This window comes from Panicum hallii, chromosome 2 (assembly GCF_002211085.1).
Source record: "Panicum hallii strain FIL2 chromosome 2, PHallii_v3.1, whole genome shotgun sequence".
NCBI lineage: Eukaryota > Viridiplantae > Streptophyta > Magnoliopsida > Poales > Poaceae > Panicum > Panicum hallii.
This window is the reverse complement of record NC_038043.1, coordinates 54999720-55011683: the sequence shown is the minus strand read 5'-3', so window position 1 is coordinate 55011683 and position 11964 is coordinate 54999720. Positions and strand designations below refer to the sequence as shown.

Below are 11964 nucleotides of genomic sequence, written 5' to 3'. Positions count from 1 at the left end.
TTTCCAATATCGGATAATATCAGTGTGATGAGGGCAATTGCGATTGAGCTTGCTTGACAGCATATCCTATGCAATACTGCTTGCGTAAAGAACATGATGAGTACGTGCTAAAGAGAACCTACATTCCCATTTTTTTCTACTTGTGAGATGGCGTTGGATTACATGATAGGCCATTCTGCATTAGTTTATAAGGAAAGAACATCACCGGTGAAACCGTCGTGACCACACGGAATAACAACACCTTTCTATGCATCTAAGATATAAACCATTTGAATTGTAACCTGATGGACTTATACCCAGAAAATGGTTATAAAGCAGCGATTCATACAATTTTGCCATTGTCACTTGTCATTGGCAGCAGGAACAAGTTCCAGTGAAATTGAGCCCTAGCAATAAAAATACTAATCCCTGGAGATATAGATATATGTAGTAGCTTGTTGTCCCATGGAACGCGAGGTTGTATGATGCACATAGGAAGAGGAACATTGAAAATCCAATCTCGGGGAAATTAACTCTGCAAGGGAAACACAGTATCAGATAATGTATAAGGTGTACTGTCTGCTAGCATATCTTACTAATCCAGAAAATCTTAGCTGAGAGTTTTTACCTGTCCCTTAACCTTTTCCGGGTTTTCTGAAGCAAGGGAACTTCACTGTCCTCAAGATCATTCCCCACCTTCTTGGTCACAACCCACTGGTTCAAACCGTCTAATTCCAGCAGTCCTGTCAGTGCAGCTCTCATGCGACGTACTGTCATCACACTCTCAAACAAAATCCAAAATGGCATTATGTGAAGATTTCTGCAGAGACAAATCGAAGTAAATTAGCTTTTTCTAGTGAGATAACAGATGGACAAGGTACTTCAAGAACTTATAGCATAGTTACATAGAAACTTACTTTGGATGTCTTATGGCTGTTACTATGGTAAGCACCATGGGAATATAGGCGACACCCCAGACTGGTAAATACAGCTCCGGGATTGTGACCGAGACTGGGAGAATGATATTGTAGAGAATACATGCAGCGGTTGGTGCAATAACTCTCCGCACCAAGAAGAAGCTATAGAGCATATAGGACTTCTTGAGTAGTGATACATCCTAGTGGACAACAAATGGAATTGATTTTTGGATTTCCCCCCTAAAGGCATAAGTTGCTAGCATGGGAGGAGAGAAGCTTACCTTGGCAACCAAAACATCCTTTGCCATCTTACGGAATAAGTTTGCACCACCACTGGACCACCGGAATTGTTGCCGACAGTAGGCCTTGTAAGTGGATGGCAGTTCACTCTTGACCTATATATACGACATTTTTGCATAGTCAAATGATCACATAAAACAGATTTACTTTTGAAAACAGTATCATATGATTAGATCTGCTCACTCTGACGTCCCCAACATATACAAATTTCCAACCCTTTAGGGTTGCTCGAACTGCCAAGTCCATGTCCTCAACTGTAGTGCGGTCCTTCCAACCTCCTGCCTCTTTTATGGCTACTGTTCGCCACACTCCAGCAGTTCCTAGAATAGACATGCCATGCCGTTAGAAGATTGTATGGTTTTGACATTGAAATTCTGTGGGTTTTTTTCCCCTTTTCGGACTTGGGTATGATGGCCTTGTAAGATGTGTACCATTGAAACTGAAGAAGGCGAATGTTGCTGATCCTGCTTCTTGTTCAACTTTGAAGTGGTAATCGAAAAACATCTTCTGTACCCTTGTCAACAGGCTTGTGGTGTCATTCACTGCAAAATTCTGTCAATTAAGAATTGGACCGATCAGAGTGAATAAAATATTATATTGCTTGAGAAGTTTATACACTAGCGGTTTTTATTTTTATGTTAGATTATCATTGAACAGTTTCTATGCCTAATTTCCAGTCGGCATCATCATGAACTATTGGAGCATATGGGAGATATATTTTAATGTCATGAATGTGCAAGGAGATATTTATTTTCTGAGGACAAAGCAGACAGGTTTTCTTTTCCAAGTTCCTTGTGCTAGTTGTAAGAACTATTTGTGCAATTCTCAATTCTCAAAAGAAAGAAATCTGAAAATGCAGAAAGTACTACATTGTGGTGATATGCTGAAATGTGGGAGCATATATGGCAAGTTTAACATGAGAACTGGGAAATATTCCCAGAGCCCAATTCTTTGCATTTGTGATAGAGTGGTAGCTGGAAGAGTTTGCTCAAGAGCTAACAGGAAACACAGTACTTACCAAAGGACCACCGGGCTTGAACAAGAGCAACTTCCGGATTGTGCACAAGGAATGGGACAGTTCGGAGCAGAAAGTCCGGTTCAGGTTGGAAATCAGCATCAAATATGGCTATGTATTCGCTTTGCCTTGCATAATCACATTCCATTCCTTTCTTCAGAGCTCCTGCTTTGAACCCTTTGCGGCTGGTTCTTGTGGCATACTTAATGTTGACACCTTTGTTCACCCAGTTCTCACATTCAAGCTCCACCAAATTCTGCAGCAATAAATATTCCAGCCAACATATATCTTTTTTCTTAGACCCAATAATCTTCTAGAGTATCTACAGTTCTACAGCCTTAATGATAACAAGATGGTTGAACTGTTGTGATGGTGTTTCATTTTCTATGAAATGCTAGACAAGGTTGGTTGCATGCTTTTTGAACATGTAAGACAAAGGTTTGCAACTAACTGCTATGTCAAAAAAAAAATGGGTTCATCTAAAAAGAGACACTAATAGGAGCAGTGGTGGTGCCACTCTGTAGGATTGATTATCAATAAATTTGATGGATAAAAGAGATCTGCTGCTATTTGCTAGGGAGGCCATCCATGCTTTATCTAAGGTTCCTTGTGCAGTTGTGCTTGCCAACTACCTGTGCTCCATCGCACTAAACCAACCCATTCGCTGAACCAATTCAATCAACACAAGTAGACCAATCAATATTCATATTACTACTGTCACTGGAGAGGGATGTGGTGGACATCTTTTGTTTCTTTTCATCATATAATTTATTGGCTAACATTTTTGTTTGAAACAGGCATCACTTTATGAACATGATGCATCATGAAAAATCACAAGACTTTTGCATGAAAACGGATCGTAACTTTATGAACATGATGCATCATGAAAAATCAAAAGACTTTTGCATGAAAACGGATCATAATCTTGATTTCTAATTGTGGAAATAGATGAGATTAATGGGTTTTTTATAAGAGCACTCCTGCATATGCATCAATATAGCAAGAACTCCAGATTGTGAAGTGATTTTTTTTTTGAAAGCTGAAGGAGATCCATTCTAAAAAAAAAGAATATGCCGACCAATTATTGAACCGTTCACTTAGATCTATGGGCCTGAATAAACAAGACAGGTCGACAGGGAACCAGAGAGGGGGCTCCTGATGCTGTCAAATGTCAGGAGGCATAGTTATGCTCATGTGGCTATACCATACAGGGTGTTCTGGTCTCAGTAACAGAAGAATCATGGGGTAAAGGTAAGCTTCCCATGTGCTGCTGATAGAATTTAACAAAACGGTACTATTAGTTTTATACCCCACAGTGGCTGCTATTGTTAGATTCCAAATAGCTTATCATCTCTAGTAATGCTATTTTCGCTGGAATATTATCAGTACATGTACAAGGCTGCTAGCAGACATGGGCAACAAAACCCTGATAGCTGGGTCCAATCCATCCTGCTGTGGCCATGTGTGTTCTTCCGCACATTCTGCCTTTATCTCATCAAAATTTATAATCATTTCTCCTATGTGAATGATGACTTGTGATAGCGAAAGGTTGTATCAAAGTGCCTGTTTTCTTTATGCCAAATGCTGAAGTTGCTTTCATCTAACTAATCTCATAAAAGCACTTTGCACAAACAAGGGGCATCTGTATACTAGCTACCCACTTCACAATGGATACTAGCCCAAATAATCAGCATGCTCCTATGACGCTATGGCAGTGTCAAAACTTTTATCATCCTTTTGGTATTCATTCCACAACAGGTCCAATCTGAGTGTCTGCTACCAGCAAGAGATTTATGCCTCTCTTGTTCGGATAGGATCTAATGTTAGCTAAATGAATAGCTTCTCCCAAACAAAAGGTTTCATGGGAATAATCTCCAGTCCTGCAAAAAAACATGGAACTAAGAAAGGCAAGTTACCTTGATGAACGGATCGGTGGAATCGTCCAGCACTTGGACTATTATCCTGTCCTTCGGCCACTGCAGCTCACATGCGGCCGCTATTGACAGCTTGTACACCTACACGCCCATCCCACGCACAGAAAACGCAGCACATCGGAATTAATATTTAATCTCACAAAGCAACAAGAGCCGAAAAAATTCGCCGAATAATCAATCGATGAATGGTTAATAATTTCCGATTTTAGCAACTTTTTTCTGTGCTGGACTCTTCTCACCTCCAGCTCATTGTACATGGGTATCTGGACCAGGACCAAGGGGTAGTGCGCTCTCCCCTTCTCCTCGTCGGCGCCGTCGAGGGGCTCCCACTTGAACCTCCACTCGGGCCGCCACCCGATGGCCTTGACGCCGAGGCTGACCACGCTGTTGTACACGGCCTCCACCACCAGCATCACGGACATCACCATGCACGCCCACACCGCCACCTGCAGCACCGGCGCGATCACCCCGGCCCGCACAGCCACCCACGCCCCGTACACGTCCGCCGCCGCGGAGGACGTGCCGTCGAGGACGCCGATGAGCCAGGACACCGCCTGCTGGAACCCGAGCGGCGCGCCCGCTGCGGAAGCAAAGCAGGAGAAGAGAGCACCCAGCCAGCGAGGGAAGCGGACAAGTCAAATCACGTGAGCTGTAGCGCGGCGTTCGAGCGAGAGAGGTGGGGAGGAGAAGGGGAGGGAGCAATGAGTGTACCGGCGAGCGGGCGGCTGAAGTCGACCGCGCCGACGGAGACGGCAGCCGCGACGGCCGCCGCGGCGGCGAGGAGGAAGAGGAGGGCGCCGCCGATTTCCCCAGCCTCCATTGGGGTGGCGTGGTGGTTGCAGACGCTGACCGTGGGGAGGAGGGGCGGGGAGCGGAGGGCGACTGCGCGATGCGCCCGCCGATGCGAGTGGGGGCTTTTCTTAAGCCCACGCCACTCTTTATACTCGTTTTCTGTTGTTTAGTTGCGTTTTGTTTTATTGGATTGGTGGATGGCGTGTACTTGGTTGAAATTAGGATTAAACAAGTGATAATGATCACTATTTTATTGCAATAGCGAATTTGTACAATGCTTCCGTACTAGCTAATCCGATACGATTGTATTTGGCGTAAGCAGCGACAAAATCCTTAAGATTGCACGAAGAGATAAGAGAGTGACACGGCGTAATAAGATGGGTTGTTACCAAGAACCACATTATCTGTACAAGCAGTAGCGTAACCGTGAGAATATGGAAGTCACATTTGAATTTGGAAGGTAGATATCAATCTCAGCTCAGAGTATTATCAATAGATTACTCATCTCTTTTTCTAATAAAAAAGCTATCCTTTTATATAGGAGGTGCTCCAGCAAATTACCAATTTCATTCTTAATACTAAAATATTTTTGTTAATTATCAAAACACATCTCACTCTTACTTAAATGCAGGAGGATTTCTTCATCTACCCTATACTTTGAGTTATCTGCTACAACACTGATTACATAGAAATATAAAAATTATTATTTGGATGGAGAAATAAAATATATAGAATAGAAGAGATGGATAATCTGCTGGAGATATTTGGCTTGAAATAGCTTTTGTATCCGTACTAAAATGAAGATAAGTAGTTTCAATTGTATTCATGCAGGATAAGCTCTGACTTCCAAACTGGATCATTCACAGATCTAAGAGGATCGTACACTACTCCCTCACATGGGTGCTCCCGTAGTCGTTTATTTCGCCTAGTTTTCCTGTACATAGCAATAAGCAGTTAGCCAGTGCAAGAGCAAAATCCTGGCTCCCGTGATGTGACGAGCGGTAGATCGGTGAGGTGAGCTTCTGGGTGCACGTTCCTTGGGTATCTAGCACTTCTTCTTTGCCGTAGCTTGGCTTTGCGACTGGCTGGAGTAATTTGCAGCGTGTCGTGGACAGATCCGATGAGCATCTTCTCGTCATCGCATCTGGGAACCCCAGCAGCCTTTTTTGCAGATCTGATCGGGGTTGCCTTGTAAAGCCGCTTGGGTCCACGGCCAAGGCAACTTGCAATTTCTCCCTTTTTTTTTTAATAAACAACCTTCAATCCAAATATGCCCCACATTCATAATTCCTCATTTGAAGATAGAACTCTCTAGGAAAAGGAACACCAATACCATACGTCTTTGCTAAGAAAATGTACTAATAGTGGCGCTTTTCGTATGGATTTTTATAAATGCTCAATATCGCGCTACATAATAAACTTGTTTGTATGAATTCACCAAAGGTGGTCAAGTAGGGCAAGCCGACCCTACAATAATCATGATAGGAAGGAAAGGGCCCATTTTGAGGTAACCCTTTTTGTTCATGAATGGCTCATATCAAGTCAATGATTGGAGTGGCATGATGACAGATGCGGTAGGGATCTGCCATTTCTATATGCATGGGGAGACGCTATGGAGGAGTTCTGGTGAGGGATGCCTATCTTCGAGAAGCTAGCTGGCCTTCTTGGACAATTTGGATAAATATATGCAAGCAAACCCGATTTGTTTGAATTCATAAATGAACACCTGTCTTTGCCTACTTTTGTCTGAACTCTGAGCCCTGAGGCTCCAAAAGAAGAGCAGGCTGATGCTACCTGCCTGCCCTGCCGTGTCAATGGTGAAGTGGCAGTTAGGTACTTTCGACTTTCGAGACGATACTTAGATTAGGGAAAACTTTTTTTTGAAGGGTTAGGGAAAACTTTTGCGCTTGATTCCTTGCTTTCTGTCAGTGTATCAGCGTACGGCACGTGGTTTTGGAACGTGAACGTTTTCTTAATTGCAATACAATAATAAACGCCTTCTTAATTGCAATACAATAATAAACGCCCTTTGGTCAATGACAGGGCGCGTCATCACGGTAGCATCAATTAGGCAGAAACAATTGTTAGAAAAATTCACAAGATGGGAACATGTATCAGAGAAACAAATGGACTCCTTGCTTGAGAATCTTTTTGCTATGAGGCTGTTTGAAGATCCAGGAGAAAAATGGGGAGGCAAGCAAGAGGGGAAGGGTGTGAACTCTTATTTTGGCCACCTCAGCGGGCCTGATAGTCTCTCTCAAATGTTGTTCATACTCCCTCCATCCTAAATATATATAAGGTGCGCACATATTTTAAGATTAGGACCTTATCATATTTGGTCAATAATTAGCATCACCTAATGTAAAATTTGTTTTACAAAAATAATGTCACAAGATTGACATTTCAAAGGACTTTCCTATGATTTCGTTGTTATAAGCTTTGTAAATTTACCGTGGCAATCCAAACCAGGGCTTATATTTTTTGACAGAGGAAGCACTATTTATGTGAATTATGTGCCTTCCTGATGGGAACACTACTTTCTTGTGATGATGATGTCTATGGATGTAAACAGAAGGTCACCTGCATCCATTTTCAGAAAGAATTTGTGTACTCCACCTATGAACTAAACCAAAGGTCAAGTACATTCATTTTGCGAACCTGATGTGGAGTGGGCACATTCCACCTTTATCCTCCATCGAACGAGTCATCAATCCTCTGATGCATATTCGGACGCTGATGGGGATATTTGAACTCACCAATACTATCTGAAGCCTGAAGGAAATGAACGAGTCCTTAATCCTCTGATGTTGATGGTTGCTGGCTTGACTCCTCCCTTCATGAAAATGCCGGCTCTGCTACTGCTTTCAAGTCATGTTCTTCTTGCAGAGAAGGGGAAAAAAGCAAGAAAGATGGATGGACCCCCTTTTTTAAAAAAAAAACTACAGTCTGATTCGCAGTAATCAAACTATTTCACTTCCTGGAAATTAAAAGCTCTGAACATACTACTGCCCTAAGATAAGATTCATGCCGTTGTATTATTTGGAGCTGGACAGCAAGCAGTAGCACTGCTGCTATTGGCACACTGCTACTCAAAGTGTAGGAGATCAGGAGATAGAGAGCTCCTCCGCCCCCCCCCCCCCCCCCCCCCCCCCCCCCCCCCACACACACACACACGCGCGCGTTTTAGCTCAAATATCTGCTAGGAAAAATCTACAGCCACAAGTATTATCCGCTCCCGCGAGATCGCCAAAACAGCCGAGACTTCACACCACTCGGCTGTGTGGTGCCCTTCTCCCTCCCGCGCGCCACGGGCAGCAGCCGCAGGCCACTGGTTCCGTCTTCGCCGCTCGTGCTCTTCCTGTCAGGTGCTCGCCTCTTCCCTCCATCTCCTGTTTACTTCTCTGTTCCTTGTTCCGCGTGTACATATGCTTGCTCTCCGCGCGTGCGAAATCGCCGGAGGCGAAGCTTTCGGGTGCGGTGTGCGCGGGCGGCGGAGGCGGCAACTGCCGGCGGCCGGCGGTCCTCGCCTACTACACTGTACGGACTCGGTGACCAGATAATGGGAACCGGCTGGTCTCTGTTGGTTGGGAAATGGTGAAGCGAGCAGGGCTGCTGGCTGCCGGCTGCCTGAGCCTGTGCATGTGCCGCGGTGGTTATCCGAGTCATCGACTTCGCCGGTGTGCAGGGCGAGAGACGGCGAGGGGTGGGTCGGCAGCCGGTGTGCAGGCCGGGATCCGGATCGCGATTAGATTATTAAACATGGATGGGCCGAATCAACATGCTGGTTAATATTGGGCCTCGAATCTTTAAGGGCCTCACTAGAGGTGCTGGCCCACTCGATAAAACATTTTGTGCTATTGATTTCTCAATTCTACCACTGAAGATTCACATCTTAACATTTCTGCATTGTTTCCCCAGAATCCGAATAAATGGCGGCGGGTGCAACCGCAACCCTATCCTTCGCTTCAGTTCCTTGCATAAAGCATCAGCTCCGGCGTGGAGCCAGTGCCTTCAATGCGCAACAATTCAGTACTTCCAGCTCCCACTGGCAGCACTCTGCCAATCTGAAGTGGGGAGTGCCAAGACTACGCGCCGCGAAGCGGGTCATCGTCGCCCAGGCCGGCGCCGGCAGCTACAAGGTGGCCATCCTTGGCGCGGCGGGAGGGATCGGGGAGCCGCTCTCGCTCCTGATCAAGATGTCCCCGCTCGTCTCGGCGCTGCACCTCTACGACATCGCCAACGTCAACGGTGTCACCGCCGATCTCAGCCACTGCAACACGCCGGTGGAGGTCGCCGGCTTCACCGGGAAAGAAGAGCTCGCCGGCAGCCTGGCCGGCGCGGACGTGGTGGTCATCCCGGCCGGCGTGCCCCGGAAGCCCGGCATGACGCTGGACGACCTGTTCAGCATCAACGCCGGCATCGTGAAGGAGCTCGTGGAGGCGGTGGCGGACCACGCGCCGGGCGCGCTGATCCACATCATCAGCAACCCGGTGAACTCCACGGTCCCGATCGCCGCCGAGGTCCTGAAGCGGAAGGGCGCGTACGACCCGCGGAAGCTGTTCGGCGTCACGACCCTGGACGTGGTCCGTGCCAACGCGTTCGTCGCGGCGACGAAGGGCCTCCCGCTGGCCGACGTCGACGTGCCGGTCGTGGGCGGCCACGCGGGGACCACCATCCTGCCGCTGCTGTCCAAGGCGCGCCCCAAGGTGGCGTTCACGGACGAGGAGGTCGAGGAGCTCACGGCCAGAATCCAGAACGCCGGCACCGAGGTGGTGGAGGCCAAGGCCGGCGCCGGGTCCGCGACGCTGTCGATGGCGTACGCCGCGGCGCGGTTCCTGGAGGCGTCGCTGCGGGGGCTCGACGGCGGCGACGACGTGTACGAGTGCGCGTACGTGCAGTCCCAGGTGGTGCCGGAGCTCCCGTTCTTCGCGTCCAGGGTGAAGCTCGGGAGGGAAGGGATCGAGGAGGTGGTGGGATCGGAGCTCAGGGGGCTCTCGGAGTACGAGGCGCGCGCGCTGGAGGCCCTCAAGCCACAACTCAAGGCCAGCATCGACAAGGGCATCGCGTACGTGCAGCAGCAACAGGAGGCAGCGTTGAACTGAACCTGGTGAAGAATTGGCCGTCGTTTTGTGTCAGGTCTGGGATGCTGGGCTGTGCCGGTTTTGTAGCACTGCACAGCCAACATTCTTTTCTACTGACGGTTGGAGTTGGACGGAACAATGAAAAGAACTCTGAATCTTTGCGAGATGCAAATGCTGAAAACAACCGGATCCCCTAGAAGCGCAAATGGCAACTCAGCTCAGCAATTCCCCTCTGAAAGACTAAAACGCGCGAAAGCATTGTGCTAGAACGGTGGGAACTTGATCATGTCGGTGCAGCCACGCTGCGCCGGCAGCGGGCAGTGGACGAGGGTCCGGCCGTCGGGGTCCACGCACACGTACACCTGGTACAGCTGCGTCTCGTTGCGCGCGCTCCGGTTGCACTCCAGCTCCAGCATCGGCGCCGCACCACCCGTCGCCGCGGCCACGGCGGCCCGGACACGGTCCAGGCAGTACTCCGCCTCGTCCGACGGCACGATCCCGGCGTCGAGGAGGGCGCCGGTGAGGTCGAGCCGGGCCTTGAGGTCTAAGGCGGACCGGAAGTAGGCGTGCTGACCCATGCCGGAGCAGGTGCCGTGGCGGCTCCACTCGTGGCTCCAGAAGTCCGTGGCGTCCTTGCTCTTGCACGACAGCGTCCCCCAGCTCCGGCGCAGGTCGGCCTCCATGCCCTTGATCTGCGCATTGGACGGTCGCGTTGCCATCACTGATGCTGAGCCGTGGGACAATTTAAGAGATGTCCATTCTGACACACTTACAAGCGACAGGTTGAGAGTGTCCGTGGCGTTGCAGAAGTCCGGCCAGCAGCTGGTCCTGTTCGGGGTCGCGGCGTCGGGGCGGCACGCGGCGTAGTTCGGCCAGAGGCCGTGGATGCCGAAGTCCGCCGCCGGCTTCTCGTCGCCCGGGAAGCAGCAGCCGGCCTCGGTGTCGCAGTAAGGGCCGGGCCACTGTGCAAAGCAAAGAACAATTGTTGATCGGTGTACAGTAGCAAAGAACGCGAGGCCATTGATGCCGGCGACTTTTACCTGCTGGACAAGGTAGAAGAAATCGAAATCCGTTGCCGCGCAGGCGGCGGCGAGAGCAAGCAGGAGGACGGCGAGGGAGCTGTGGTGGTTGAGCGCCATGCTTGCTCTGCTCTCAAGCTTCCGAAGCTCAAGGATACTTGGGCTGGGCTCTGTATTCAGTGTTCAGCGACTCGGCAGTGGAATTATAGGCTCAGCACGCGCGTGGTAAAGGGCATTATTATCACACGGTTGCTGGGGCCGTTTGGGGTGGAATTTCTGACTATAATAAGCTGGCATCATTCGGAGTGGTTGGTTGGAGTGGCTTTACGGATTAGGCTAAGCGGGAGACGAGACTCATTTAGTTTGCGCTTGCTTATGTTGATTATATTTAGAGACTTAAGTTTAATTTTAATAAGTTCTTAAAGTGTGAAACATGTGATTTATTGGGACTAAAGGTCTATAAGAAAGTTTATAAGTTCCAAAATTATAGCTTATGGAAGCTAAAAGGTACATTTGATATTGCTGCCCTAGCCCTCTCCCTCCCGTACCTATATTAAATGATCAGAAGTATAATGATCTTTGCACAGTCATATTAAATGACTTTAGTCCCTACAACCAAACTAGGATTTAAGTTTAATCCCTAAACTAAATTTGAGTTTAGTCTCTAGAAAAACCAAACAAAGCCTTAGTCTTTTTAGCCATACACACGCAGGAACGAGAAAGAGATTTTGTGCAAATCTTCAACATAATTATATGAAGTAGCTCGTGTCATGTCATGTGAGCTAGCTCTAAACGTATAAGATAAGAGAAGCAACAGGAGAGAAAACAAGCTAATCTAGTTGCATGGGCTTGGTACGTGGTGACCGGCCACTGACCAGCAGCTAGCATAGTAACTAGTACATGCATGCATGTTTCTCTGGAGCTGCC

General features: G+C 48.0%; 3 protein-coding genes across 7 annotated transcripts; 1 reads left to right on the top strand and 2 right to left on the bottom strand.

Moving 5' to 3' along the window:
- Nucleotides 1–153: 153 nt before the first annotated feature.
- Nucleotides 154–5035, bottom strand: LOC112879441 (probable glucomannan 4-beta-mannosyltransferase 7). 2 transcript variants are annotated; one of them, XR_003226070.1, is made up of 10 exons: nt 4857–5035; nt 4385–4725; nt 4128–4226; nt 2215–2467; nt 1628–1738; nt 1380–1516; nt 1178–1291; nt 897–1058; nt 608–799; nt 154–514 (listed from the first exon to the last, which is right to left on the bottom strand). XR_003226070.1 is itself a non-coding variant. In XM_025943686.1 (10 exons), the coding sequence occupies exons 1-10, from the start codon at nt 4963–4965 to the stop codon at nt 349–351; spliced, it is 1722 nt and encodes a 573-aa protein (XP_025799471.1). In that variant the 5' UTR covers nt 4966–5025; the 3' UTR covers nt 159–348. The 2 variants fall into 2 exon arrangements, 1 of the variants encoding a protein (XP_025799471.1); XM_025943686.1 differs by having other exon boundaries at nt 159–514; nt 897–1096; nt 4857–5025.
- A 3110-nt stretch (nt 5036–8145) lies between these two features.
- On the top strand, nt 8146–10202 carry LOC112879442 (malate dehydrogenase, chloroplastic-like). Of its 2 annotated transcripts, none has more exons than XM_025943687.1 (2): nt 8146–8302; nt 8856–10202. In XM_025943687.1, the coding sequence occupies exon 2, from the start codon at nt 8867–8869 to the stop codon at nt 10037–10039; it is 1173 nt and encodes a 390-aa protein (XP_025799472.1). In that variant the 5' UTR covers nt 8146–8302; nt 8856–8866; the 3' UTR covers nt 10040–10202. The 2 variants fall into 2 exon arrangements, with proteins under 2 accessions (XP_025799472.1, XP_025799473.1); XM_025943688.1 differs by lacking the exon at nt 8146–8302 and adding an exon at nt 8338–8761.
- Nucleotides 10203–10252: 50 nt separating this feature from the next.
- Nucleotides 10253–11370, bottom strand: LOC112879444 (ribonuclease 1-like). Of its 3 annotated transcripts, XM_025943692.1 has the most exons (3): nt 11059–11370; nt 10792–10980; nt 10253–10710 (listed from the first exon to the last, which is right to left on the bottom strand). In XM_025943692.1, exons 1-3 carry the CDS (start codon nt 11155–11157, stop codon nt 10282–10284), a joined length of 717 nt encoding a protein of 238 aa, XP_025799477.1. In that variant the 5' UTR covers nt 11158–11370; the 3' UTR covers nt 10253–10281. The 3 variants fall into 3 exon arrangements, with proteins under 3 accessions (XP_025799477.1, XP_025799476.1, XP_025799475.1); XM_025943691.1 differs by having other exon boundaries at nt 10792–11370; XM_025943690.1 differs by having other exon boundaries at nt 10253–10980.
- Between the last annotated feature and the right edge of the window lie 594 nt (nt 11371–11964).

Bases quoted from the DNA above. Each gene is read 5' to 3' on its own strand.
- LOC112879441 (XM_025943686.1), bottom strand. From the start codon at position 4,965: ATGGAGGCTGGGGAAATCGGCGGCGCCCTCCTCTTCCTCCTCGCCGCC. The intron at 4,227-4,384 runs GTGAGAAGAGTC...ATGGGCGTGTAG, and splicing joins CCATGTACAATGAGCTGGAG to GTGTACAAGCTGTCAATAGC. The intron at 2,468-4,127 runs GTAACTTGCCTT...TTATTGCTGCAG, and splicing joins CCACCGATCCGTTCATCAAG to AATTTGGTGGAGCTTGAATG.
- LOC112879442 (XM_025943687.1), top strand. From the start codon at position 8,867: ATGGCGGCGGGTGCAACCGCAACCCTATCCTTCGCTTCAGTTCCTTGC.
- LOC112879444 (XM_025943690.1), bottom strand. From the start codon at position 11,157: ATGGCGCTCAACCACCACAGCTCCCTCGCCGTCCTCCTGCTTGCTCTC. The intron at 10,981-11,058 runs GTAAAAGTCGCC...TGCTTTGCACAG, and splicing joins TCTTCTACCTTGTCCAGCAG to TGGCCCGGCCCTTACTGCGA.